General features: G+C 43.7%; 1 protein-coding gene across 5 annotated transcripts in view; it reads left to right on the forward strand.

Moving 5' to 3' along the window:
• The window catches only part of Mbtps1 (membrane bound transcription factor peptidase, site 1), a 48361-nt gene that overhangs the window by 3198 nt on the left and 17398 nt on the right, over nucleotides 1-27765 (forward strand). For all 5 annotated transcript variants that reach the window (XM_074055566.1, XM_074055569.1, XM_074055568.1 and 2 more), the window contains 11 exons: nucleotides 6869-7339; nucleotides 7962-8219; nucleotides 11575-11778; nucleotides 13646-13756; nucleotides 14264-14373; nucleotides 15833-15949; nucleotides 16414-16481; nucleotides 20270-20372; nucleotides 20985-21136; nucleotides 23618-23779; nucleotides 26915-27059. In XM_074055566.1, the coding sequence (XP_073911667.1) occupies nucleotides 7171-7339; nucleotides 7962-8219; nucleotides 11575-11778; nucleotides 13646-13756; nucleotides 14264-14373; nucleotides 15833-15949; nucleotides 16414-16481; nucleotides 20270-20372; nucleotides 20985-21136; nucleotides 23618-23779; nucleotides 26915-27059 (1599 nt within the window). In that variant the 5' untranslated portion in view covers nucleotides 6869-7170. The remainder of the gene's footprint in view (nucleotides 1-6868; nucleotides 7340-7961; nucleotides 8220-11574; nucleotides 11779-13645; nucleotides 13757-14263; nucleotides 14374-15832; nucleotides 15950-16413; nucleotides 16482-20269; nucleotides 20373-20984; nucleotides 21137-23617; nucleotides 23780-26914; nucleotides 27060-27765) is intronic.

A 27765-nucleotide genomic window follows, 5' to 3' on the forward strand; every position in this document is an offset into this window, starting at 1 on the left:
GGAAAATCCACAGATGAAAATAGCGTCTTTTAGAGTATTCTTTCATGGAAAAATAACCAGGTCTTGTACATGAAATATTAGCAGGCGCTTGGTGGGTCCAGTAGCAGCCTAAGTGGGCCTGAGAGTAGATGATATGCAAATAGGAAGCCTTTCCTAGAAATTGTGAGAACAATTTTCTCCTAGAAATTGTTTCTCCTAGAATTTCTAGGAGACAAAACTCTTTTAAGCTCTCTAGAAAGACCTAATAATGAGATAAATTGGACATTCGAATTTTTGTGTTACTGTCATACCAGAAAACGTGACTTTTTTCTCTAAAACTTATTTTAAAAGGTCTATTAAAGCGTATAATGGTTCATCTAGCTATAAAAGTAACGTATGCTCTTCGTAACAATAGAAACAGAATAAACCAGAATGTATCTGTGGCCAGCTCTATTGGGAGGTAGAAGCAGTGTTACACTCTGGCATGTTTTTCCCCGTGCACAGACACAATCTTAACACATCAACATTTGGAGACTGGCTAATGCTTGTAATACCAGTTACTTGGGAGGCAGAAATCAGGAGAATTGAGGTTTGAGGCTAGCCCTGGCAAAAAGGTAGCAAGACCCCATCTCAACAAAAAAACTGGCTGTGGTGTATGTGCCCATCATGCCAGCTATGTGGGAGGCATAGGTAGAAGGATTGTCATCTGGGCCAATCCTAGCAAAAAACTTAAAACCCTACCTGAAAAATAACTAAAGCCAAAAGAGCTAGGGCATGGCTCAAGTACTAGGCCTACCAAGCTCAAGGCCCTGAGTTCAAATTCTGGTACTGCCAAAAAAATAAGCAAAAATTTGAAGCATACTATACTGAACTGTTTTATTTAATATTTCATTTGTTTTTTTCTCTCACTCTTACTGCTGCTGTAACACAGTACCACAAATACTACTTACAACAACACTGATTTCCTGTCTTATACTTCTAGAGGTCAGAAGTCCAAAGTCAGTCTCACTGGGGTAAAGTCAAAGTGTCACAGGGCTGAGTTCTTCTGGAAGCTCTGAGGAGAGAGTACGGGTCCTTTCCTGATTCTAGAGGCCACCTGCATTCCTTGGCTCCTGACTTCTTCCTCATATTACATCAGCCCTTGCTTCCATCACATCCCTTACCACCATTTGGCTAGAGATCCTGGTCGTTACACCTGACCCCCTGGATAGTCAGGATGCTGCCCCAAACCCGAGACCCTTGGTGTAGTGACACCTGCTGAGTCCCTTTGTACATGTAAAATACACTCACGTGTTTGGGAATTAGGACATGGACATCTGGGGTGGGGGCATGATTCAGCCTCGCGCAGGAATAGTTTGAAATTGATGCATGGCACTCCCTAGTATGAATGAGCCGTAATTACTTCACCATCCCCTCTTATTGCACGCTGAAATGGTCTCTAATTTTTCCCAGTTATAATCCTGAAGTGTGTATCCTTGGATGCAAATCATTGTAGTCTTTCATATTCATGTGTTGGGATGAATTCCTAGAGGGGATTTTAGAAAAGCAGGCTCCTTCCCTCTGGAGAATATGGCCTCTGGAACCAAATCACCAGAGTTCCTGGCCAGGGGACTCCAGGCAAGTGGCTTAGCTCCTCTGGGCCTCAGTTTTCTTGTCTGAAAATGGGAGCAATAAGAGGTTGCCATAAGGATTGAATAATTAAATATGTGCAAATTACTTAAAATAGCACCTGTTGCATGAGAAATGCCAGTTAGGCTGGGCGCCATGCTCACGCCTGTAATCCTAGCTACTTAAGAGGCGGAGATCAGGAAGATTGAGGTTTGGAGCCAGCCTGGGCAAATAGTTTGTGAGACCTTATTTAAAAAAACCCATTACAACAAAAGGGCTGGTGGAGTGGCTTAAGGTGTAGGCCAGGAGTTCAAACCCTAGTACTGCAAAAAAGAAGAAAAAAAGAAAAGAAATGCCAGTAAATGCTAAGTTTTGTTATTACTAGATTTATTAGATCAAAAGTCTTGTGTACACTTTTAATAGTTTTAATGCACATTGCTATTCTAAAGGGTTGTAAGAGTTTTTTTTTTTTTTAATGTACTTACCAGTAACATACGAAGTTATTTATTTTATTTGGTTTATTTTTATTCTGTTTCTTTTTTGAGACAGGATCTTACTGTGTAGCTCAGGCTGGCCTTGAACTCACCCTCTTGAGTGGTGGGATCGTAGGTGTGGTGCACCATACCCAGCAGTTCTTTCATGTTTCTGACTTCCTTCTGCAGCTTGACATTATCTGTTAAGTCTTTATTTGATCAGATCAGTTTTGTATTCAGTTCCATCACCCCATTGTCTGTGCAATGCATTTGTTACCACGTGGGCTCTGACACCTCCCCATTATCTCTCCCTAGTCCCCGCCCCCCCCAACCTGCTCAGATTCCAGCTCCTAGCAGACCATTGAGGCAATCTGAACTCCACAGTACATTTAATTCTGAAAGGGAAGAAGGGAGGAGAAGCTAGGGTTTTCCCCCAGTGTGTATGAGCTTCCACTTGTGGCTGCCCACCTGGTTGCCACTAGTCAGTGAGTCTGTGTTGGGGCTCGTGCTCTCCAGGTTTGCTTTATATAGGGGTACAAGGGAGGCTCAGCTGTTGACACAGGTACATACATGTGTTTGACCCTGGAAGTGCAGTCTGTGTTTAAAGCCCCATTGGACAAGTCCGTGGGACAGGGCCCAAGAGCACAGGGTTTGATAGTAAGTGACAGGCCTGTGTGCCCCAGCACCCTGTCCTCATTCGCCAGCTTCTCGCCCTCTGGTGGGGATTTTATTTTCCTTAAAGGAATTTTTTTATTTTGAAGCCTTATTCTAGCATGGGGAAAGCATAGAAAACTCAGTTTTTGAGCCATAGGTCAACTAGCTCCAAACAAATTAGGGGGTGCTTATTTTCTGTCACTTTCACCCTTGTCATTTATCGTCATGGATTTTTTCCTTGCCTTGCTGGGGATGGAACCCAGGGCCTTGCTAGACAAGTGCTGTACCACTGAGCTATATCCCCAACCCCTCCCAGGGAAGTTTTATAATTGAAGGTGTCTGCCTTCTAGCAGGCACCTGGAGTAGATGGGCTTGGTGCAGTACAGTTTGGGGCCAGGCCTGCTAGTTCACAGGAGCTCGGCACTGTTCCAGGTATGGGAACAGAGTACTAAATAAACCCAGCAGAAACCCTTTTCTGGAAGAGGTCAGTGACCTTTAATCACTAAGCCAGTGTTCTGTTTCCATGGCCCACCCTTCCTTACTCAAGGTCTGAGTTTGGTTTTCTTTTTGACTTCGTTGCCTTCTGCCTGTTGTGTCCCCAAACAAAAGGTCCTGGACTGCCCAGGATTCTTCTGTTCTTGGCCCTGCACCCATCTCTGGTTCTCATCTGAAATTTAACATGTCCATAGCTCAGTGCCTGCTCTGGTGCTCCCCAAACCGGCTTCCCTGTGGTCTTTTCCATCTCAGTAAGGGGCAAAGGGCCTTGGTGAGACCTTGGTTCCTTTCTTGTGTGCATCAAGAAGGACATCAGTAGAGGTCATCAGTAGAGGCTGTTAATTCTACCTCTACTGTCTGGTTATCAGTAGAGGCTGTCAACTCTACCTCTACCTCTACTGTCTGGTCCAAGCCACCATCTTCTCTCCCTGGGTTATTTACATCCGGGGGTCTTTTGAGTTGGCTCCTGCTTCACCTGTGCCTCCTTTCACACAGAAGCCAGTGTCATCAGCTGTGTCCCTTCTCTGCTGACAACCATCTTGTACTTTCCCTTCATCTTCAAAATAAAAGCTGAAGTCTCCTCTGACCTGCAAGGCCCTCCCTGGTCATCCCCCCCCACCGCCCCCAATACCTCTCATCTCATCTGCCTTCCCTTTCTGCACTCGGCTCCAACCACACTGGCCTGTTAGCTCCTCCTCACACACTCCAGGTATGTTCCTTGCCCCAGGGCTTTTGCACTTGTTCTTTTCCCATTGCCTGGATCCCCACACAGCATGGTCAACTTCCTACTTTTTTCAGGTCTCTACTCAAAAGTCCCCTTCTCAGAGGCATTGGGCACTCTAGCTGAAAACTTTGTCCTCCTGATTTGTCCTATTCCCTTTGCTTGCTTTCCTTTCTAAATCTTACTTGCTAAGTGCTGTATGTATTGCTTGTCTTGCTTCTCATCTGTCTCCCACACAGGAAGGTAAGCTCTGTGAGGTCAGAGGTTTCTGCTGGGTTTATTCAGTACTTTGTTCCCATACCTGGAACAGTGCTGAGCTCCTGAAGCAAGTTCAGAGCAGTTGCTCTGTGTGGTCTCCTTGTGGTTCACTCCAGTGAGAGGGAGATGCTTGTTCCTGTTGCTGGATGTCCTTCTCAAACCTGATATTTGAGTCCCTTCCTCCCCTTGTCTCAGCCTCTCCTGGGACATCTCTCCCCTCCCTCCTTCAGGTGGGATGTCCCACTGGTCCTGTGTTCATCCATAGTGTCTCTTTGATGCTGGAGGTTGGCCTCTCTTTGACATTCTCCCTTTCCTGCATTTTATTTGGTTGGTTGGTTGAGGTTACCATCTGTGCCACCTCACACCTGGAGGGCTTACAGGTGTGCTCTGCAGCACCTGGTACTATCATTACTTGGGAAGCTTCTGTAACATCACATGAGTTGATGAGTATTTGAGGCAGAATGTCCTATGGTATTGTCTTCGTGTTGCGGCCTACTGAAATGTAATTTTTTAATTTGGGGAACATTTGTTGTGGGCTTTTCATTTAAAAACCTGTAATTTATTTCTTTTCCTTTTCTTTGGCTTTTTTGTTTTGTTTTGTTTTGTTTTTTGAGTCAGGGTCTGAGTTTGTAGCCCAGGCTGGCCTTGAAGGCTCCATTCCCCTGTCTCAGCTTCCCTGGTGCTGGGATCACAGGTGTGCGCCACCATACCTGGCTGATTTCTCTCTTTTGAAAGTCAGGCTCCTGGGCTTGTGAGTGGCTCAAGTGGTAGAGCGCCTGCCTAGCAAGTGTGAGGCCTTGAGTTCAAATCCCATTACCACCAAATAACCATAATATCCTACGAGTTCACAGTCTTTACCTGTGAGTGAGCTATTTGGATATAAATTTGATTTAACCCAGGTATAATATTTTCTTGCCAGTATTACTCCAAATCTTATTGCCCAAATGAGTCATAGATTCTTTAGCTTGAGGCTGAAGACTTCTAAGAGATTTTTTCATTTTAAAAAAAAAAAATTGAGTGAGGGGCTTGTTTAAATCTTTTAAATATACATTAATGGCTACAACATTAGAATTACAAACATGGTGACTAGCTTTAGTTCCTTTGACCAGTTAGATATATGCTTCATGAAATTACATTCTGTGATACCATTGTGGGAAATAATAGCAAGCATAAAGGAACAAAAAGTCTGGATTACCATAAAACCTGTAGTTGGTAGGTATCCTCTGCTCCTGTTCCTTCTCCATCTCAGTGGTCTGTCTCTGTGTTTGGCTTTTGTCTCCATTTTCTTTGCTTGCTTTTCTTGACATTCTCATTCTTTTGGAGTGAATGATTTCATCTCTGGTGAATATGTCCCCCATCCTGTCTCCAGTGCCTGTTCTAGAGATAGGCTGATTTTCCAGGACATTTTGTTATTACAGCAGTGAAGGTCCTACTTGTCAAACTTTTAACAATTCTTCAGACACTTCACCCTGGTACGTTCCCAGTTTTTTTCTGTTAGTGGACATACACGTGGCTGTTGTGGAAACCAAGAGCTCTGTGACTCTGAACCACCATCTTCTGCCAGAGGAAGGAGTTTAACAACCCAAATCTCTCTTTGTTCTGCGTGGTTTCTTCTTGTAGTGATACAGGGCCTGTCTTGTGTCACTTATTTCCCTTCCCCTTGCTGGATTCTGTGTCTCAGGTTGATCGGTGTAACTGTGTTTTCTGGTCACACGACTGCCAGCTTGCATATTTATCTATTTATTTATTGGGATTACTGGGGTTTGAACTCGGGACCTCATTGTTAGGCAGGTGCTCTACCATTTGAGCCATGGCCCCAGTGCTTTTTGCTTTAGTTATTTTTTGGATAGGGTCTCGTGTTCTTACCTGGGCTGGCCTGGAACTGTTACCTTCCTGATCTCCACTTCCTGATTAGCTGGGATTATAGGTGTGAGCCACTAGGCCTGGCTTGTTTTTTTAACTGCTGTTCTGTTCATTGGGAAGAATGGGTGTTTCTCCTACAATTCAGAAATTTTGAAAGGTATCTGTGCCCATGAGTAATATAATACTCACATAACATTTTTCTTTAGCAGTTGCTTGCCTCACAAACCATCCTCCTATGTCACTTCCAGTAAGGAGCTAATCTGGTTTTATAACAGATTTAGCAGGTTAAATTTCTTTAAGTTTGAGGCTTCAAGTAAAGTAAGTTTAATGACAGTGAAAACCTTTCTGTGCTATTTTCATAGAATTGGCAGAAAGTACTAAATCTGAGTAGTTTTAATGCAGGGTCTCTTAAATACGGTGTTAAAAATGTGTTCATTTCATGGTAGGAAGCGAGGATGCTCACACTAAGGATTTGGAAGCAAAGGCTCACGGTTCCTTCTTTGCCTCAGGGGTGTTCAGGGCCAAAGGGCTTTAAGTCCTTGGTGTATTTTGGTTATCCATACCTTGTTCCACTTTTATCACTTATCTTAACCTTTTTTTTTGTTTGTTTTTAAAGCTGCCTTAAAACTTTTTTCCATGAAAGCAATGAGGAATAATTAAATAAGCATGAAATAATAAGATGTTTCATGGCTGTTGTACACATTTGTCTTACAGTTAGTTTATCTTTTTGATCCTTTTATCTGAATTGCAAATAACTAAATCATACCTGGCTCTATCAGGCTGTGCTAATGCTTGTGCATGTTGTTTTCTGTCTCAGAGATTGGCTCACGGAGGGATTAATTGGTGAGCTGTGTTGGGCTTGGTTCTGTGCAAATGGAGTATAGGACTCAGTCGTCTCGGCCCAAATGAGAGCAGCCTCCTGTCCAGGATGGAGAAGAAGCGCAGAAAGAAATGAAAGCCTCTCCTCGGGCCAAGCTACGGACGGCCATGCGGCTTAGCTTTCATTTACATTGGACAACACTGTAGGACGGCTCGCCAGAAAGGTTGCAGTGTCTAGCAAAACAAAAATTCACTGCTAATCAAGGAAGAAAAAAGTGCACTTTGAATTGTGGCGATTTTATGACCATGAAGCTCATCAACATCTGGCTGCTTCTGCTAGTAGTTTTGCTCTGTGGGAAGAAACACCTGGGTGACAAGCTGGAAAAGAAATCTTTTGAAAAGGCACCATGCCCTGGCTGTTCCCACTTGACTTTGAGGGTGGAGTTCTCCTCAGCAGTTGTGGAATATGGTAATGTCATTGTCTTGAACTCTGTTGTTCTCACTTGCGACCTGACTCTTAGCTTTTCTGCAGTCATCTAAACGGGGTGAGGGACCTCACATGGTGTCTCCTGTACATAAGTTTGCTTCCCAGTAGAGCCAGCTGGGTTCTGTGGAACACGTGCCACTGCAGCTGGCAAGCATGGGTGCATGGAGGTGCTGAGTGTATGTTCTGAAGTTCAAGTGACCAGATCCGAGCAGCTAAGCAAATAGTCTCCTGTCATCCACTCTGGAATTTTTGTTTTCAGTAAAATAAAGCAAGTGAAGCATTCCATTCTGTATAGTTTTTTCTTTTGAAAAACTACATTTCTTTACTGTATATTCAAACTTACATAGATGCTTGCTTTTTAAAACATACCACGGAATCTGGTTTTGAATGGTGTAGTCTGTGTGATCAGGGGATTTGTATAGATCATTTTAACTCAAAGCTCTGTGGACTGCTATCCAGGGCAGTTAGTCATTTTTGCTCTTTTTCACTGTGGGCTTTAAGATACATTCTTTTTCTTTTACCAGAGAAAGTAGACATTAGATATACTCTGTTATAAATCATAAATTCTAATTTTCTTATTTTTATTTGTGGCCATTGATTTCAGAATATATTGTGGCTTTCAATGGATACTTTACAGCCAGAGCTAGAAATTCATTTATTTCAAGTGCTCTGAAGAGCAGTGCAGTAGACAATTGGAGAATTATACCTCGGAACAATCCATCCAGTGACTACCCTAGTGATTTTGAGGTGATTCAGATAAAAGAGAAGCAGAAAGCTGGGCTGCTAACACTCGAAGATCATCCAAACATCAAACGGGTGACACCCCAGCGGAAAGTCTTTCGTTCCCTGAAGTATGCTGAATGTGAGTATTATGACCTTGGGTGGCTCTGTACCAGTTCAGTTCACTTCGAAGGCTTCACGCTGCAGAAAAAATATAAGTACTTCAGCATTCCCTTCATCTAGTTCATCCGTTGTAAAGGTTTCCTGGTAGGCTTTTCTTTAAGAAAAAGGTTTCATTGCTATTGTGGTAGGAAAACTGATGGTCAGCAGCAGAAGGAGGGTAGTGATCTGTGTTTCTGTTGGCGGTGATTTCCATTCAGGTTCATCTTGGAGACTTGGAGCCCTTTCATGAATTGAAGGGAAGGGCCTTGTCTTTTTTTTCCCTTTGTTTCTTTTGTGACAGGGTCTTGCTGTGTAGCCTAGGCTGGCCTGGAGCTCACACTCCTCCTACTTCAGCTGCTCAAGTGCTGAGTGTGTGCCATCATGCCCCCTTAGACCTTACCTTGCTGTCTATTCATTTTTGTTTTGTTCCTCTTAGCATCACTTTTTTTTTTTTTTTTTGGTGGTACTGGGGCTTGAACTCAGGGCCTCACACTTTCTAGGCAGGCACTTTTACCATTTGAGCCACTCCACCAGCCCTCAGTTTTTATTTTTTAAGGAATCCTTGCAAGACATCTTTTCCTTGATTTTCAGTTTGTTTCTCTCTGAGCCTGAGCTGGACATGGTTGTCAGTGTGCATGGGGAGCAGAGTCTGGCTCTGCCTTTCTAGGCCTGGGCTTCTTACTCTGCCACAATTAGGCTGGTCAATGTAGAGTTTATCTTCAAGTAATAAACTGTATACTCATTGTGTAATATTTTCCAAAGTGTATATATTACCACAAGAATGATTTTTTTCCTTATTTGTCACAAACAGTAACACATTGCTAGTTTTAACTGTTTACTATTATTCATTTCAGTGGAAGGAAAAAGAAAACTTTGCTTTTCCTCCTTTGTCCGTCATTTAGTAGGCTTGAGAGCCTAGGAGGTTTGCTGCAGTTTGGGAAAAGTTAACTAATTTCTAGAGTGCAACAAGCCAATACTTGAGTCGGCAGTGGACTCCTGACATCTGACTTCTTCAGAACCTTTTCTGCTAGTCCAAATGTTTTATGTTATCTTTCTCCTTAAAAAACAGTTATGCTGGTGGAGTAGCTCAAGTGGTAGAGCACCTGCCTAGCAAGGGTGAGGCCCTGAGTTCAAACCCTGGTAAAACACACCCACGCACACACCCACACACACCCACACACCCCAGTCACACCCTAAAATGATCCAGGAGAAGTACACACACACACACACAGTCACACCCTAAACACACACACACACACACACACACACACACACACACACACACACACACACACACACACACACACACACACAGTCACACACAGTCACACACAGTCACACCCTAAAATGATCCAGGAGAAGTACATCAAACCTGGGATAGTTAGCAAAATGTGTACATTGTGCTGTTTTGCTTGATTTCTTTTTTATTTTGTTTTATTTCTCTTAGAGAGCTCTAGAATATTTTAGGAGTATAAAGTTACCTAATTTTAGCACAAGAATTCTAGACTGCCCTGGCAGGAGTTCCTTTCTACATCATCGACACTGCATTTGTCACATGTGTGGCAGACATTCCACAGGAGGCATGTTATCTCTGGACATGCCTGTTCTTACGGTTCTTGAGCAGGAGGCTCCTTGTCACCTTTAGGCTTCACTTTTCTTCATCCCTAAAAATGGAGGTGCCCAACTACCTCACCAGTTCTGAGAAGCTGAAATGTGAAGAAAGCTTGCAGAGTTTAGAATGTTCTAAGAGACATTAAATGGTATTTAGTGCTCAGCTCTCTTACTTGAAGAAGAGGATTTTGCTTCGTTTTGGGCTGAACCTTTACTCATATGACATGGTTCATGTCCCCTTGCCATTTTGTTTTTCTTTGAATGCTATGCAAGTTTTCTAAGTTGTTCTTAAACAGCAAAAGGCCAAAACTGAGTATGATCCTACAAGTGTAATCTGGTTTGTTCAAAGTAAAATAGATCCCTTGATCTCGATAGTGTTCTTACTTGGTATTGCCAGTGTAGTCCCCATGGGTGACTTAAGGAGCAGAATCAGCAGTGCCAGGAAGGACAGTGCCAGCAGTCACTTCATGAGGCTGACCTGAGTGTCTGCATCCAGACCCCATTTCTTTACTGGTGTCACCTGCTAAGGCTGGATGAGTTGTTTGCTTTAGAAACTGACCTATAGTAGTAGTGTAGATTTGTTCTTAAAACTGATTTAAGGATGTTTGTTCATTATAACATGCACTTGGAAAGGTAAAGGAAAAACTCTTGTTTTACTTTTTTTCTTCTATTTAAAAATGGATTTACAGACAGTAAAATTTGTCCTTTTTGCAGTACACTTTGGTAAGTTTTGGCAAAGGTATACATTCAGTATTCACCAACATAATTGGGATACAGCATAGTTCCATCACTCTGAGATTCTCCTTCCCTTCCTCCTGGTATTGTGTTTTCTGAAAAGAGAAATTCTGGTCGGTGAGAAGAGCAAGAGCATTGAGCAATATGTAGTTTTAAAAGGCTCAATTGTGGTGGTACAGCCTATAGCCTGTAATCCCAGCACTCAGGAGGCTGGGGAAGGAAGATCACAAGTTCAGGGCCAACTTGGGCTACATAGGGAGACCTTGCCTCACCCCTCACCCCCAAATAGAACAAAGGCCCTATTGATGTTTGGCCAGAGATCTGTTCAGTCAGGCAAGCCTTTTTCTGTCCCCATCCCCAAGGTACGGTTCTGCAAAATGTCATGATCTATTAGTGTCTTTCCTGTTCTGGTGCAGTAAGACCAACCTATTGGGGGAAAATGGGAATTTTCTTTACTTTTAGTATCCCAATTAATGCTTTCTTAAAAATTTGAGCCAGGGTCTCCCTGTGTTGCTTACTGCTGCCTGGGGCTCATTCTGTAGCCCAGGATTGCCTTGAACTCAGAATCTTCTTGCCTCTTCCTCCAAGTAATGGGATTACAAGTGTGTACCACCATGGCCCAGCAGGGTTTTTTTTTACAAAATTACTATTTTATTAGTCTTGCTTTTCCTTTCCTTGGTTAGAAAATTCTAAGTAAAGAATCATTTGGGGGCTGGTGGAGTGGTTTAAGTGGCAGAGCACTTGCCTAGCAAGCATCAAGCCCTAAGTTCAAACCTCAGTTCCACCAAAAAAAAATTAATCCATACATACTCAGTACAGATGAAGATTTAAAAAAATTTGGGAATGATATGGCAACTAAATAATGTCCTATAATTATAATTGCTTTGAGGAAATCCTGAAAAAAAAAAAAAAAAGAATTCTACTTTCCATTGTGATAGTATAGTGTGTTTTTCCTCTTTGGTTTTGATCATTCTCTGCCTTGACTGTAGCTGACCCCATCATGCCTTGTAATGAAACTCGGTGGAGCCAGAAGTGGCAGTCATCTCGTCCCCTGAGAAGAGCCAGTCTCTCCCTGGGCTCTGGCTTCTGGCACGCGACAGGACGGCATTCAAGTAGACGGTTGCTGAGAGCCATTCCACGCCAGGTTGCCCAGACACTGCAGGCAGATGTACTGTGGCAGATGGGATACACAGGTGTGTGCTGTCGACAGACTCACATAAAGTCTGGTGTCCAGCACCCCAGACCTGTCGTCTTTCATATCTATCCTTCTTGCTATTCATTGAGCTAGGCACAGTTGCCTACCCCTGTCTTTGATTTCTGTGAGCTAGGCATCTGTTTCTGTGGATTTTCTAGTTGTCACTAAATGTGTCTTATTTTTGGTACTACCTGATAAGTATATGTTAAAAAATAAACAAATACTACCACCATCCCTCTGTTGTATAGTTGCCAAATGAAGAGTAGGGAGCAAAGTTTGTGAATTACTCTGGGGGCAGATCATAGAGCATTTCTTTCTACCAACACATGCACATTTCTTTCTACCAACAGCACTGCTCACAGCCCGAGCTGGCTGACAGTCCTGCAAGGATCTGTACTTCCTAGGGAAGGAGATCACATTCAAAGATGGTCACCAGGATTTGGGCAGTTGCATGAAGATTAGTTTTCCACTTGAGTTTGGTTGCCCTGTATGTGGAGTAACTAAGTGATTGGTATCACACTCACTGATCATTTGTTTCAGAGTAGGTAACTATTAAGGACCATTTGTTCTGAAATAAAAACCTCATAATAAGATTTTCCCTTTACTGGTCCACGATGGTAGAACATCTCTGTTTTAACTAATGTGGAAATTTTTACCCTGAATTAAGTGTAAGCCAGTGCCTTGCTCCCTGGATGCCATGGTTTTGCTTTGGGTGTCTTTACTCCTATCTCTTGATCTTAGAGACCTGCTCTTCTGTGACTATTTTAAACCCCTGCACCTCACCATATCTGAGATACTTAGACTTCTAACAGCTGGTAGACTGATACTTTATTAAATGATTTGTTTCTTCCTGACTTTGTCTTTTTAGAGAGAAAACTTCTTCACAAAACAAATTGTCTAATCATCAGAAACACTTTTTTTTTTTTTTTTGAGACAAGGTCTTGCTATGAGTTAAGGCCCAGGTTGGCCTTGAACTCAAGGTCCTCCCACCTCTGCCTCCTGAGTGTTGAGTTTGTAGTGTGCACCACCTTGCCTGACCCCATTATTAATTCCACCCAAACCAAACGTTTCCCAGTTTCATGTATGCATTTTTTAAACAGTGGCAATAATTTTATCTCAGTGTATTGTTTATATAATATAGTATTGATAGTTGTAAACAACTGTCAAAGCAGGAAAACATTCCTTCATTACATTGGTTAGCTATTAAGTCCTGCAGTTGTCTTGCATTTTTTTGATCCAACAGGTCAGTCATCTATCATGTCAATCCAGATGACTTTTGGTCAGTCTTTGAAATAAACTCACTGTTTTAGAAAAGTGCATCCTGAGTGATCTTCCTTAAACTGATCATGTTGCTTACAGTCCGTTTCTACAGAATTTATTAATGAGCCACACTGGTTGGATTTCTGTCCTTGTCAGGAATGGGGATAGTTTCCTGTCCCTGTTTGGCACATCCGGCTCCTTAAATGTGCAGCTTGTGGGAGCTTTGCAGTGTCTCTAGTGGGGGAGGTGGAACAGATACCTGGAGTAATTTATCACACAGGTTCTGCCTGCGGCATGGAGAGCTTTCTCCAAGTGAGGAACAGTGGGTCCGTTCCCAAGTTTGGTGATGGTTGAGGGGTGATTGGAGAAATTCTGTTCTTCAAATCTTGTTTCACGCCAAATGAAGGCATTTCCCTCACCTCCTTCAGTGGTCTTCACTCAGCCAGCTGACCCCCAAGCCTCTGATCTAAGCTGTTGCACTCAGCCTCTGGCTTTCCATGACATGCCCTTTCCTATGGGTGCCTTAAATGGATGTGCTTATAGACAAAACTCTGTAAAGATGCTGTCTCCAAATATGAAGGTGCATTTTTTTCTTTTTGCAATAGGTGCTAATGTTAGGGTCGCTGTTTTTGATACTGGGCTAAGTGAGAAGCATCCTCACTTCAAGAATGTGAAGGAGAGGACCAACTGGACCAATGAGCGCACCCTGGATGATGGTAGGTCTCAGCAGGCATCACTTCCATTTTTGTTCGAGGTGGGCTGAGAATATGTTTTCCCACATGCTAATGACTCCACCGTCTGTGTCCCACAGTTACTTAGACAAACCCAAAACCCAAGTTGTTTGTACCTTTTTTTTTGGGGGGGTGGTGGTGAGGTACTGGGGTTTGATGTCAGGGCCTTGCATTTGCTTGACAGGCGCTCTGTGCCTTGAGTCCGCACCCTTGTGCCCTTTGTTGTGTCAAGTTTTTGTGAAGATCTCAGATGGGGGGAAACAGATTGAGGGCAAAGGGGGTACCTGGTGAATGTGGCTCCCCCACAGAAGAGACCAGTGTGGCAGGACCTGGTGCCAGCCATTTTGGTAGAGCACAGTGGAGCGCAGCAGAGCTCTCCATTAGGCCTCAAGAACAAGGCCTGTGTGGACGTGATGGTTTGCAGTACTGCACTTTTGTATGCATTATCAGCTGTGTGTCACGGGACTTTGTGTTTTTTTCCTGTGGGTGCAGGGCTGGGCCATGGCACATTTGTGGCAGGTGTGATCGCCAGCATGAGGGAATGCCAAGGATTTGCCCCAGATGCAGAACTTCATATCTTCAGGGTCTTTACCAACAATCAGGTGGGTGTTTGAGGACCCCCCCAAAACTTAAGGAATTGGTACTGAAACATAAAAAGTAAAAGTACTAGAACATACACACCCATTTATAAGCAATGGATATCAGTGACACTGAGCTGCCTCTATCATCCTACATGTGTCATAGTGTCTTTCCCGGTCCCTTCTGCCTTCTGTGTGGATTTGCCCTTCTACCACCACCCTCTGCACCGGCCTACCTTGAACCCTGAGGACCTTGCTCCAAGGCCACTGTGTTCAGGGATTCCTTGATTTCCTGTCTCTTCTTCACCTTCAGGCTTGTCCAGGGCCTCTGTGCCATATCCTAGGTCTGCCTGGTGGAATGGCGGCATGTTTGCCTCCCTTATCTAATCCCTACTGCTGGAGGGCGAGGCTTGTGCTACTGACCTCTTATGTTCCAGCTCCCAGAATTGTGTTGGACAATGTGAATTGACAGCTTTCCTCCCTCACTCTTCATTCAGCAACTAGAGAAGAGGGAGAGTGGTAGTGTGTGTTTATTTTTTAACATTTAATTATTGAGTAGGTAATACACAGCTTAGAAATCAAAAGGCAACCCAGTGATGACAGCCAACCTGTCTAGTGAGTTCTCAGCCCATTTGTCTGTATGGTATATAGTGCTCTTGGTTTCTTACACTGCCTTTTAGGATTTCTTTTACATGTTGTAGTATGGAGTCTTGCATTTAGAAGCCTTTTAAGGGCTGGGCTGGAGGTGTGGGCTCAGGTGGTAGAGCCTAACAAACACAAGGCCCTGAATTCAACCCTCAGTACTGCCAAAAAAAGTAAAAATGAAAGAGCCTTTTAAAAACAATACTTGCTGGTGGGAGTGGCTCAAGTGGTAAGGGCACCTGACTAGCAAGCATGAGGCCCTGAGTTCGAATCCCAGTACTGCCAAAAAAAAATTTTTAATCATATTACTTTTCTTACCACTATAACCTTAACTTTGTATTTTTAAGAAAACAACTTAATGTATGTAAGGCCAGAAGGAGAAACTGAATGTCAGAGACATCACACTGTGAAGCAGCTGTCACTGCAGCAATTGTCCTTCAGTCCATGGAGGAACGAAGGGTGTTAGACAAATATTGTAAATCTTGACATAATTAACTTAATTCAAGTGTTTTAGGATGAGTCCTTTTATACGAGGGGTAGTGGGAAGCTTGAGTTTCGTCTAGGAAAGGCATAATGTCAGTAAAGAGCTGTCCATTACACCTGGAGAGACAAACCACCTGTTAACACAGCTCCAGTCTTTGGGTCCAGCCCCACAGATTTAGAATTTCTGGGTATTTTATACTCCAGAACATTATTTGTGCTTGAAATTTATATCTGATTTTAAGTTTTTTAAGAAAGAATAGCAAGAGAAATACTTACACTTTACCCTTAGAAATAAACACCGTCATAATGCTTTGAGACCTTTACTGACAGGCTAAAAGGGCTGTTTTAATTTCACCAGGTATCGTACACATCTTGGTTTTTGGATGCCTTCAACTATGCCATCTTAAAGAAGATTGATGTGCTGAACCTCAGCATCGGTGGTCCTGACTTCATGGACCATCCCTTTGTTGACAAGGTCGGTCGAGTCACTGCACAAGGACGTGTGCTCGGATGATACCTCCTGCTCTCGCGCATCCCCAGCTCTGTGTCTTCTGCTGTGCCGGGAGCTTTCCACCGAGGTGGAGGCATGCGCTTTAGTGACTTGCATGTCATAAACCCAGCGGGTCAGAGGCCTCGGGAGAAGGCATTTGCAAAGAGCACATGGTGTCTTGTTAATTCCTTTTGCCTAAACCTGCACTTCACGTTTCCCTGAGCCTGGCTAGGGAGATGTGTGTTCCACTCCACCCAGCCCTGCACTCTGGGCGTCATCCTCTTCTAAACACTCCAGGATTAGGTGTGCCCAGCTTGCCATGCCCAGTGTTGTTTGAGGGGCTCCCCTCTTTTTTAGGATTGCTTGTAGAAGTTGTAGGGTTTTGGGGATAATTACATGTTGATTGTTTAATGTGGTATACTTTCATTAAATGCTTGCTCATTTTGTAGGTGTGGGAATTAACAGCAAACAATGTAATCATGGTTTCTGCTATTGGTAACGATGGACCTCTTTATGGGTGAGTAGCCTGGACAAAGATGACCTTAGGGATGGTTCTTCCCTTGAAGTAACTGAAAAATTGTTGTCAGTCTGTTTGTGTATCTAAGTATACTTTTTATATCTGCCTACAACGATTTTTAAAACTATTTTTTTCATTAAAAAAAATAGTGAATCCCTGAGTACTCACCACTCGCTTTAGCAGTTCAATCTTCCTTCTGTTTAATCTTTTTTTTTGTTGTTAGTGAAAGTGATAGTAAAATTTATTAAGAAAGAATACACTTTCAGTTCATTGAAAGCCAGTCATCTCTAGAGAGGGAATTTGTGGTAAATAGTAATGTGGAGGCCTAAATTTTTTATTTGCTCCCTCCTGCACTCCCCACCCTTACACCAAAAAAATCAATCAGGAAATCTGTTAGGGAGAAATGGATTCTAAGTATTTATTGAGGCCCACTATGTGTAAAGCATGGGGATTAAGAGGGAAATATGTGAGGTGCCTATCTTTCTATGAAGGATGGGGTAAGAGCACTGTGAAACTCATGTGAAGGAGAAGGTGCTGGGGCCTGGCAGGGACTCAGAAGGGCTTTGGAGGGAGAGAAATGAACCAAGCCTTGTATGCACATATGAATAATAAAAGAAAAATGAAAAAAAAAATAATAGATTTTATTATAAAAAAAAAAAAAGGGCTTTGGACTAATGAGCACGTCAGTTAGGAGAGCAGTAGGGAGCAGAGTTGCAGTGTGCCTCTGTGTGGGTTGTTGTGAATAACAGTAACATGAAGTAGGAAGCAGTCCTCCTGAAACACAGCCTGCCTGCCAGCTTTTGTCTGGTTTGAGATCTCAGTTTTCTTTCTACTGAGGCTCTGATTTTTATTATACAAATAAAGTTTATAAATAGCTGCTTTTGTGTTTGTCACCCTCTTACTTAGTACCCAGGATGGGTGCAATTTGGTACTGGAACAAAGGGTTTGACGTGACCACAAAGAAAAGAGAGGAAATGCCAGATGCATGCTCCATGTGCCATGGCACAAGGGAGGGAGAGACTGTGTGTACTCAGCCCTGTGTGAGTGTGTGTGAGTGTGTGTGTGTGTGTGTGTGTGTGTGTGTGTGTGCGTGCGTGCGTGCGTGCGCGCACGCTTTTGATGTGGACATATTCACTGCTTCTGGCTGGGACTGTCTGGGAGCCTGTGCTGAGGGAAGACGGGCTGTCTGCGGGATAAGTGGAGCTAATGCAAAGTGTCAGAGACATAGTGTGAAGCTAAACTATGTAAAGTCAGTCTTTATGTAAGTCAGAAACCAGGGATGTTGGCAGTCATTCGGTTCCAGCCTAGGTTAGCAAATGATCCTGTCCCCTTGTAAGACATCCAAGGTTCTGGATTTGCTGTGCCACCAACAGTGTGGTTTGTGGTTCTAAGTGCAAGTGGCATGGACTACCCTTACCGTACCTCCTCCCTGAAAAATACTAGTTATCGAGTAATCTCCAATGTCTAGCTTTCTTGTTTTCCCTTCAGGTGTTCCTCCTGGTTCTACTTCCCCCATTTCTGACCTCCTTGCCCAGTGCAGTCACCCACGTTGTCATTTTCTTAGCTCCTCTTCCTTCCTTTAGTCTTTTTCACATCAGCATGGACAGGGCGGAACCAGTCTGGAAGCTGACAAGTGTGACCTGCCCCATCTAGGCTGAGGACCTTCCCTTCTCTGGGCCTCAGCTCAGTATTTGTTATGAAGGGGAAACGATGGAATTGCTTGCAAGGTAGTTGAACAGGTGAGAGCACTGTGAAGACGGATGCTCTGAGTGAAGGCCACTCTGTTTCCTTTCTTGTTGCCTGTGTTTCTATTCAAGAATCTGCAGCAGATCATTATTGCCTAATGCATAAAATCCACATTTTTTTTTACTGGTTTTCAAGGTCTTTGGTACTCTTGCCTTGGAGTAGGCAAACTTTTCCTGCAAGGGGTCAGACAGTAAACATTTTAGGCTTTGTGGCCAGATGGTCTCTATTACAGCTACTTGGCTCTGCCCTTGTAGTGTAACAGCAGCCATGAGTGATGTGGAAATGGATGGGGTTGGCTGTGTCTCGGTAAAGCTGTGCTCACAAAAACAGGTGGTGCATCTGATTTGGCCAGAGCCTCAGTTCGTCAAGTCTAGCTAGAACCTGGCTTGCCTTTGTTTACCACTGGCACATCCTTCTCTGGTCTGGTCCCCTCCTGTGTATCTACAAGAAACCATGTTTACTTCAGGTTTCCTCTACCTGTTCCTGTTGCCAGTCCTTCTGTTCACACCTGTCTGCTCTTTCCCATGGGATTCTAACTGCCTTGTCACCCACCAGCCACCTCCTGAAATCCTGTGGCTTTGCTAGCTTGTCAGGAGAGAGCTGTGCATTTAGAGTGTAGTAGAGGAGGAAAGCCTGGAGAGGAAGGTTCCGTCTCAGCTTGTTTGTGCACACACAGACTTGGGCATCTGCACTCTCTTGCAATGATGGCAGATGGCACATGTCCATCCCTGTGGTCCTGCAGGTGGCAGTTACAGTTTTATGAATTGGGTATTAGAGTACTGCTCCCAGAAGTGAGCTCACTGGAAGTGAGCATGCGTCCCTCGGGTCCTGGCAAGGGACCTAGTCTTTCGTTCTGGGTCTTGCACCCTTGACCTCTTGAGTTGGTTCCAGTGACTGTGCAGCTGCAGCTGCCCCTTTCATTACCAGCAGTGGCTTCTTTATTTCCTAGCCCAGCCCTCTTGATGACTTCCCTTATTTTTATAATGGTTGCAAGCATTCTGAGTATTGCAGACATTGACAGGTGGAGGGAGGGTCAGAAAGGGGTGTTCTTTTGGCAACTTCAGTGGGGGATCCTGCCATTAATTTCTGCTAACCTCTGCTCCTTGAATTCATGGGAGTGTGTAGACTTCTAGCATCAGCTAGTGGAAAGCCATTCTGCTTTCTAGGAATGACCACCTGGCAGCAGGTTGGGGTCCAGTGAGGTCAGAAGGCAGAGCCTCAGGTTCACTGGGTGTGGTTTGAATCTTGCTGCTAAAATCTCTTAAGCCACTTGTAATCAGTTATAGTTATTGAATTGCCAGAGAGGTTTTCTGTTTTGTAATGGAGCTGTAATGAAGCTTAGATATGTGGTTTCATAACTTGCCATTTCATACTTTCGAATCAGCTTCATCTTGACTTGATAGTTTATAAACATTTTTATCATTGTTCATTTCATTATAGCTTCTTGGAAGATCTGGTACACTTGAGGTATGAGAGAGAACGGCCTGGCTTTTCTGGCATCCTCATCTTTCTTCCAAGGGCTTGAGAGTACTGATAGTTTTTCCCACATTCTCTGAGGAAGTGGGACAAGGCAAGTCAGTTGAAAGCTTCACCCTCTGACCATGGAGATGCAGATGTGGATGTGGTCTTTTTCAGATAGTGTCTGACCTTGTTGAGGCAGAGTGAATGCATTTGGGACGACTCAGAAATGACATCCTCACATGCAACTCGGTGCTGAATTGTGACGTGTTAACATCTGGGAAGTTGAGGGCAAGGAAAGAACAGGAAGGCTGGGGTTGGACCCACCTGTGTGTGGTAAGATGACGAGGAGAGGGAAAAAAGGAAGGGCATTCCAGGTGACAGGACATAGTGTTGACTAACAGCATGGAGGTGGACCATGGCATGTCACAGGATAGCTGAGGAGAAGCAGCCTGTCAGCTATACAAGTCTTCTGATAGAAGAACTTAAGACACTTTAGATTTCTCTGGAAGGGTTTTTCCTGGTTTGAATTATTCACTTTAAGTTATTTCTCTTCCCTTTTTTTTGTGTGTGTCTCAATTTAGCACTCTGAATAACCCTGCTGATCAGATGGATGTGATTGGAGTGGGTGGCATTGACTTTGAAGATAACATCGCCCGCTTTTCTTCCAGGGGGATGACTACCTGGGTATGCTTTTCTGTGTTAGTCTAATGGCTTCTGGAGCCCTGGGTCTAAGAGTCTTAAGGTGTCATTTGCCAGGGCACAGATAGAAAAGCAGCCAGGGCTGTGGGTGCATGCTTACCATGAGTATCAGAGAGCCAGCTGGCTTCGAACCTCAATCCTCCTGATATCTACCTCCCCAGTAACTAGGATTACAGGCGTGAGCCACCAGTGCCTAGGCTCTTTTTCCCCCCTCTGATTTTTAATTTTAATTTTCTAATTCTTCTAATGTATTTTTGATTTTTAATTTATCTAGACATAAAACGCTTTCCCATTTCTATTCTTAGTGACTAGTTTCTGATTTAGCAACTAGTTAAAATATTAGCAAAATTAAGAATTTTTTATTGCTTTCTGGCCTTGCTGTTTTACTTGTTATTATGAAACATACTAAAAACAGGGTTTTTTTGCACATTATTATCTACACTTGTTTCTGGTTTGCAGTGAACTTCAGACTCAAGCCAGTAGTTTCCTCAGGTGACACTGTGAAGTCCCCATGTTTCTATTCTGGTTTTGTTCACTACTGACCCCACATGGCTGTGCCAGTATGTGAGGGAGAAACCAAGCTATTCTTGTTTGAAGGAACTACCAGGAGGCTATGGTCGTGTGAAACCTGATATTGTCACCTATGGTGCTGGAGTGCGGGGTTCCGGTGTGAAAGGGGGATGCCGGGCCCTCTCTGGGACCAGTGTTGCCTCTCCAGTGGTCGCCGGTGCAGTCACCTTGTTAGTGAGGTAAGTGTTGTTCAGTACAGGCCAGCAGCCCCACCTTTGGGATAGGTGCATGCGGTTCAGCAGAGAGGGCTCAGGGCATGAGGTACACAGACCTCTGCTCCTTCATCTCTGTGTGAGAGGTGGGGTCCCCTTGTTAGGGTTGGAGGTGTGTGTGCCAGCACACTTTGGAATCTTATGAAAACTGGAAAGCACAGTGCAGTTACCTTTTTTATGGCTTCATTTTTAAATATGTTTGTGTGCTGGCATTGTACATTTTCTTTCCAAATACCTAGTGTAGATCAGGCAGGGAACAAAAGGTAAGCTGTTTTTCCTTGAGTATGCATTTTTTATTAAATAAATTTCACTGTGTATTTTAATATGATGTAGGGTACAGATGATAATAGGCTTGTGTTGTGAAATGATTTAACTATCCATCTTCTCAGATTTATCCATCATTTTGTTTTTTTGTACCTTTAACGTGCCCATAGCTAAGGTGATACCAAGCCAGCTAAGGACTGACAGCTTCTCCTCTATGAGCGACAGGCTTCTCTGTGCCATTGATTCTGTCTTGTTGAAGCTCATACACAGAGCAGAGCTTAGATGTTGGCCCTTCCTGTGGCAGATAATAAAACTAGAAGGGAGTTCTTTAGTGTGGGAGAAGACTTGAAGCTCACCTACCCTGACTTTTAGTCAGACAGGCCCATCACCTGATTCTCATAGTTTTACAGACAAGTTTTTGGAGCTAGCATTCATTTTGTCACTGCATTTTACTCCAAAACAAATCTTACTTTTTCTATCTAGTGAGGTCTTGGTTGAGGTACTATGTTGTGATAACACACAAAACTGCATTTTGAAATATACATTCTATGCTAATTTAAAATAGTTAAATGACAGTAAATGTTTTTATATGTTAAATTCTCTTCTAAAGTAAGTGAATTGCATGTTGAATTTTAGCTTCCAGTGCCAGAGATTAATTTATTAATAATCCTTGACAAAGGTAGCTGTCTGCCTCCTGCCTTGTCCTTCCCTTAGAGGTCAGAGCCAAATTCTTGGAAGTGTCGAGGTTGGTCAGAGAGCATTCTTTGGAGAATCACCATCTGCCTGCTGGAAGCACTGTTTTTTCCACTCTTTTTCTCTTCCTCAGGTGGTACAGAGTGAGATAAGGAGATGGAAGGCAGGCCGTGGGCCTAATGTGGCTCACTCATGCTTTTGTATTTGTGAAGTGAAGATCCAGCCAAGTCTCCTGTTGCTAGTGCTGTGGATTCTGAAAACAGAAAACCCTCGTCTATTTCTTTCACCCACACACACTGCTTATTAGTGGGAAGTGAGAGTTGCAGCTCCCTTGTGGAGCCCATCAGCTCTGTGTTGCTAAGTAAATGGGGAGGGGAGATGAAGAGGCTGTACTTTCCACTCCCAGTGGTAACTCTGGCTGCAGACAGACTTTAGTGTTTTTAGCATCACGGAAGGCTGTGGCTCTCATCTCCTGCAGCAGATAAAAACTCCCATTGGGATGGTCAGACCACCTTGTGACTTGACAGTAACATGATAGATGCTGAGCAACAGGGAAGTAGAGCCTAACCTTTGCCTGTGCTTTGTGGAGGAGGGTTGTTGACCTTTAGCTGCTAGCAGTTCTTTTCTTCTGTCATTAAGAATTAATCCTCCTCTCTTTCCCATTTTCTTTCTATCACATTTCCCATTTAGAAAACCTGCCTAGACTCCAAGGCCACCCTCAATCATATAAAAATATTTAGGGACTTAGGAAATTAAGTTTTCCGTTTTTGCCTACTAATTTTCCCCCTCAATTTGGAGATTAAAATGTACTTTTATATGATGTAGAGATACACAAAAATGAACATTTTAATGCTAAGTTAGTCAAGTTTCTAGCCAGGCAGAGGCTGTATGTTTAGTCTGCTGCTGATAAAATGCTAAGGTGACCTCAGATATGCATATTTAAGGCCTTATCCACTAGGTGATTCATCCCACATAGGCCTCCAAATCTGGAAACAAAAAGACAAGGGTGGGCTCTAGAGGCAGTGGTCATCCTGAGCCTCCTGCCCGTCCTGTGTCATGGTCCATTTCCAGCATCCACCCATGTTCCTTTTCTTTCCCTAAGCAGCTTATGTCCCAGGTTGTCTTCTCCCTTGGCTAGTAGGTGTCCTCTCCCCTGGGGTCGGTACCTCTTTGATTTTCTTGCCTCCTGCAACTCGTGTGATCAATTCAGTCAAATTATTGGGAAAATATGTGCTACTCATAAATTTTGCATAAACAAACAGATCAGTAAAGTCACCATTCAGAAGATCAATAAGGAAGGCTACTGAGCAGCCAGTCCTGAGGCAGGTGCAGCACTAGTGTATGGCATTCTTGAGTGAGCTCTACCCAGTAGCCCCCATTAGACATAAAACTGACTGGCAGCCACAGAGTGGCACACTTGTAGATTAAGGATAGTCTGATTTTCCTTCTTTTACTGAGAGAAAATGAACATGTACTTGACTTTCTCCCTAGCACAGTCCAGAAACGTGAGCTGGTGAATCCTGCCAGTATGAAGCAGGCCCTGATTGCATCAGCCCGGCGGCTTCCTGGTGTCAACATGTTTGAGCAAGGCCATGGCAAGCTGGACCTGCTTAGAGCCTATCAGATCCTCAACAGCTACAAACCACAGGCCAGGTAGGTATGCTGGTCTTCTTAGGAGGCCTTTCTCTTTCATTGGACCCTTGGGGTTTTCCAAAACTCTGAGCAAAATACTAGCCTCAAAACACCAAGCCATCACTGGTCACACAGCACTCCGGTGCTCTACACAAGGTTATGCTGCTACTTCTCCTAGGGTGCTGGCTGGCACAACTGCTACCTACTGTTGACTAAGTGAAAGTTATCTTTAAGTGACTAAGACAGTGATTTCTATTTGTTCAACTTACTTAAACTTATTTTAAAACAGTCTTAGGTTTGCAGAAAGTTTGCAGAAATAGAGCTCTCATATGCTGTCTGCCAGCTTCTCCTAATGACAACATCTTAGCTGATCTGGTACCTCTGTTAAAACTAGTACATCACTGTTGGATCCTAAACTATAGGAAATTTGCAGCCATTCATGTTTCCCCCTTGCATTTTTTTGTTTGGTCGAGGATCCAGGCACCACATTGCGTTTTGTCATCTCGGTCTTCTCCAGCCTCTGACGATTCACCTGTCTTTCATTGTCATTATGACTGCTTTTCTTGGAGAGTGCCAGCCACTTTATGGTTCCATGTGGGCTTATTTCTTCTCATGATGGGTTTGAGGTTGTTTTACACCAAGAACTAACTTTTCCTTCTGTTTTGAAATGATTCTAGATTTATGACAAATTTTCATAAATAGTACCTGAGAACCCTTATAAGTTGTCCTAGTTTTATCTAATGCCCACATCTTATACAGCCTCGGCACAAGCCTCCAGCCTGAAATTCACGTGGAGCTAGCACAGTGGGGCTGATCTGTAGTTTACCCATTGCTCAGGCAGTTCCTCAGTGTTCTTTGACTTAGCACTGGTGTGGCTGACTTCCATCATTTGATCCAGGTGATATGTGGATCCAGATCTTGCAAGAAATAGATGCCAAGATGGGCTTAGACATCTGAGAGAGTCACTTGGTGGGTGAGGGGGCCTATGACAGAGGGAACAGGGATAGGCAGAGAGGGTCTTAGGATAGTGGCATTGATCTGACACCTGTGAGGAGGAGAGAGGCAGGAGGATTGGTGAGGAAGAGCCACAGACCATAGCACTAACCTAAAGTAGTTTTGGCTAGAGAGAAATCCTTGAACTAAACTCACTTGCTGGAGGAATCCTGGCCCTCAGGAAGAGGCCTGCCCTGGTACTCCTGTGTTCAGTCATTGCCTTTAGCAGCCCCAGGAAGGAACGTGACCTTGGCACAGTGGTAGGGTCCACAGGGCAGTAGCTGCACCTCTGCAGCAGGAGTGCTGGTTAGCGTGGCTCTTGGGACTATGGTCAGCACCTGCCTGCTTTCTCCACTGGATGCTGCTGTTTTCCCCTTATGACTACTGTGTGTCTCTGGGCGGCACACTTTGCCACGATCCTGTCTTTGTTTTGCTCACTCATTTTAGCTTGTACTGATGGGTCTAGCCTTCCAAGAGTAATAATACCATGGAGTTTGACAAGTGGGATTTTCTGTTTCCCTGTTCCTTCTGTATTCCCTTCATTTATAATCCATTTATAATCGGAATTCTGCTAGAAGGAAGAGCCATCCTTTCACTCCCATTTATTTAATCAGTTCTTTATTACATCAGTATGGACACATGGATATTTCTTTTACTCTGTGGATCCTAACGCCTTGATACCACTGTTGAATTTTTTGCTCACATTGTCCCACATTTGGCTGGTGGAAGCAAGCTTCTGTGGCTTCTGTCTTTTCAGTATGTCACCATCATTTTCTGAGTACTTTCCTTCTTGGTGGAAGGGATATCCCAGCATGCATTTCCATATTCTGGCCTTGTTAGCGGTTCTTTCTCCAAACAATCCTTTTCATATAGAGAATTTAGAGATCCAGCCCCAGACATTGGGTGATAAGCCTGGCTGTCAGTAATCACAATACCTTTACTTGCTTGCTCAGTCCTGGTTGCACATACCGAGCCGGTTTTGTATGGCTGACCCGTGTGCTAACTAGAGTGTGGTATTTGTGTGTAGTGCCTTTGGTCTTTACCCATTCAGAATGAAGTCATACTGTTTCCCACAGTTAACTGGGGTTAAGTCTTTTCTTGCTATTCATTTTTAATACATTTGGGTTTATTTAGTATTTGGATTCCTTTTGGGTTTCCGTTGCCTCCTTTTTGCTTTCTGCAAATGATTGTTTGTGAAACATGGTGGTTGTAAGGTCAGAGCTGCTAAACAAGAAAGCCTACCGAGTCCACCCCTGTTTACTGTTACTGTTTTCTTTTTGTTTTTTATTTTGGTAGGAGTGGAGTTTGAATTCAGGGCTCTGAGCTTGCAAAGCAGACACTCTACCATTTGAGCCACACCTCTAGTTCATATTGCTCCGGTATTTTGGAGATGTGTTCTTGCAAACTATTTGCCTGGGCTGGCCTCAAATTGAGATCCTCCTAATCTCAGCCTCCTAAGTAGCTAGAATTATAGACGTGAATCACCAGCGCTCAGCTATACTGTTATTTGGTTGTGATTTTGTTTTTGGCAGCACTTAGGCCTCACACTTGCTAGATAGGCATTCGTCCTGGTTGAGCCACTCTGCCAGCCCCCCATACTGTTTTGATAATAAAACTTTAGAGTGTGTTTTAATGTCTGGCAGGGTGATCTTCCTGTCAGTTCTCTCATTGTTTTCTTAGTGGCATGACAAGGATGCAGGGGACCTGGAAGGAAAAGGACACCTCAGGTCAAGGAATCTGGAGAAATCTAGGCTTAGGCTTCCTAAGCACCCCCCAGCCCCCCACCCCCCGCCAGCCCTCTGGGCAGGGTCTCATGCAGCTGCCTCTGCATCAAGACATGGGCACGTTGCTGCCCACAGCTGGTCTATTAAGACTCAAGTCCAAGGTTAAACCCAGTCTGGCCACACACTTGTTCTCTGCCAGCCATAGCAGCTGTCATTTTTCCAGAAAGCAAGAGGTGTTCCCGTGCATCACACTGTTTGTACCATAGCCTCTCAGGCTGCACAGCAGCATTTCAGCACAGAGTGCTCCAGAGCAAGTATCCCAACGCCACCAGGCCAGCCCTACAAACAGCCCCAAAGTGTAGGGAAACTGTTAACGGTTTGCTGTTTGTTGCACTGCTTCCCTGTCCCCTCTCTGCTAACACTGTGTTCCTTGTTTCAGTTTGAGCCCCAGCTACATCGACCTGACCGAGTGTCCCTACATGTGGCCCTACTGCTCCCAGCCCATCTACTACGGAGGAATGCCAACAATCGTTAACGTCACAATCCTCAATGGCATGGGAGTCACAGGAAGAATTGTGGATAAGGTGAAACTTCTCTTGGACGTGGTGGTGATTTAGACATGGCCCACACCTTAATGCCTTAGCCTTCTCTCCTGAAGTTCAGAAAGGAAAGGTGGTCTTTACCTGTCTAGGTACAGCGCAATTGCAGTGAGAGATTTGCTAAGCTCCTATGCCCTGTAAAGAACAGTGAGGGCATAAATTAAGGAAACCAGTTTTACTTTCTTGCTTTAGCATCTTGAGTGTGGCTCCTGACTAGTGAGTTCCAGTGGTTCTTCATCTATACACTTTCCTACCTTTAACCTCAGGCCCAAGTATAATTATTTTATTCTTTAGTGAGCACAAATGGACCTTTGTGTTTAGAAGGTCTGCTCATTCTTTTGAATTTTGCCTTTGTAGTTTTTTGACTACCTATTGTGAAGACATTACCACAATACTAAGGGGTAGAGAAAAAGCTAGAAAATTCACTTCCAGCCCAAGTTAACATAGCCACTGTTAGTAAAGTATTTTTTACTGGCCCTTTTCTGAAATGCAGTTTTTGTTTTCTTTGTGTGGAAGACAAATATCTACTATTTTCTTTTCAGTTCTCATTAATCATAAACATTTAAAAATATACCAGTGAACTTCTTAATGTTTGTTTAACATTACGTTGAATTGAATTGATAGATTAATTTTCTGTTTTTCGTTGCTTAAACAATTTGGTGGCTTTCAGCCATAAACATTTTACTATCTT

This window comes from Castor canadensis, chromosome 15 (assembly GCF_047511655.1).
Source record: "Castor canadensis chromosome 15, mCasCan1.hap1v2, whole genome shotgun sequence".
NCBI classification, from domain to species: Eukaryota; Metazoa; Chordata; class Mammalia; order Rodentia; family Castoridae; genus Castor; species Castor canadensis.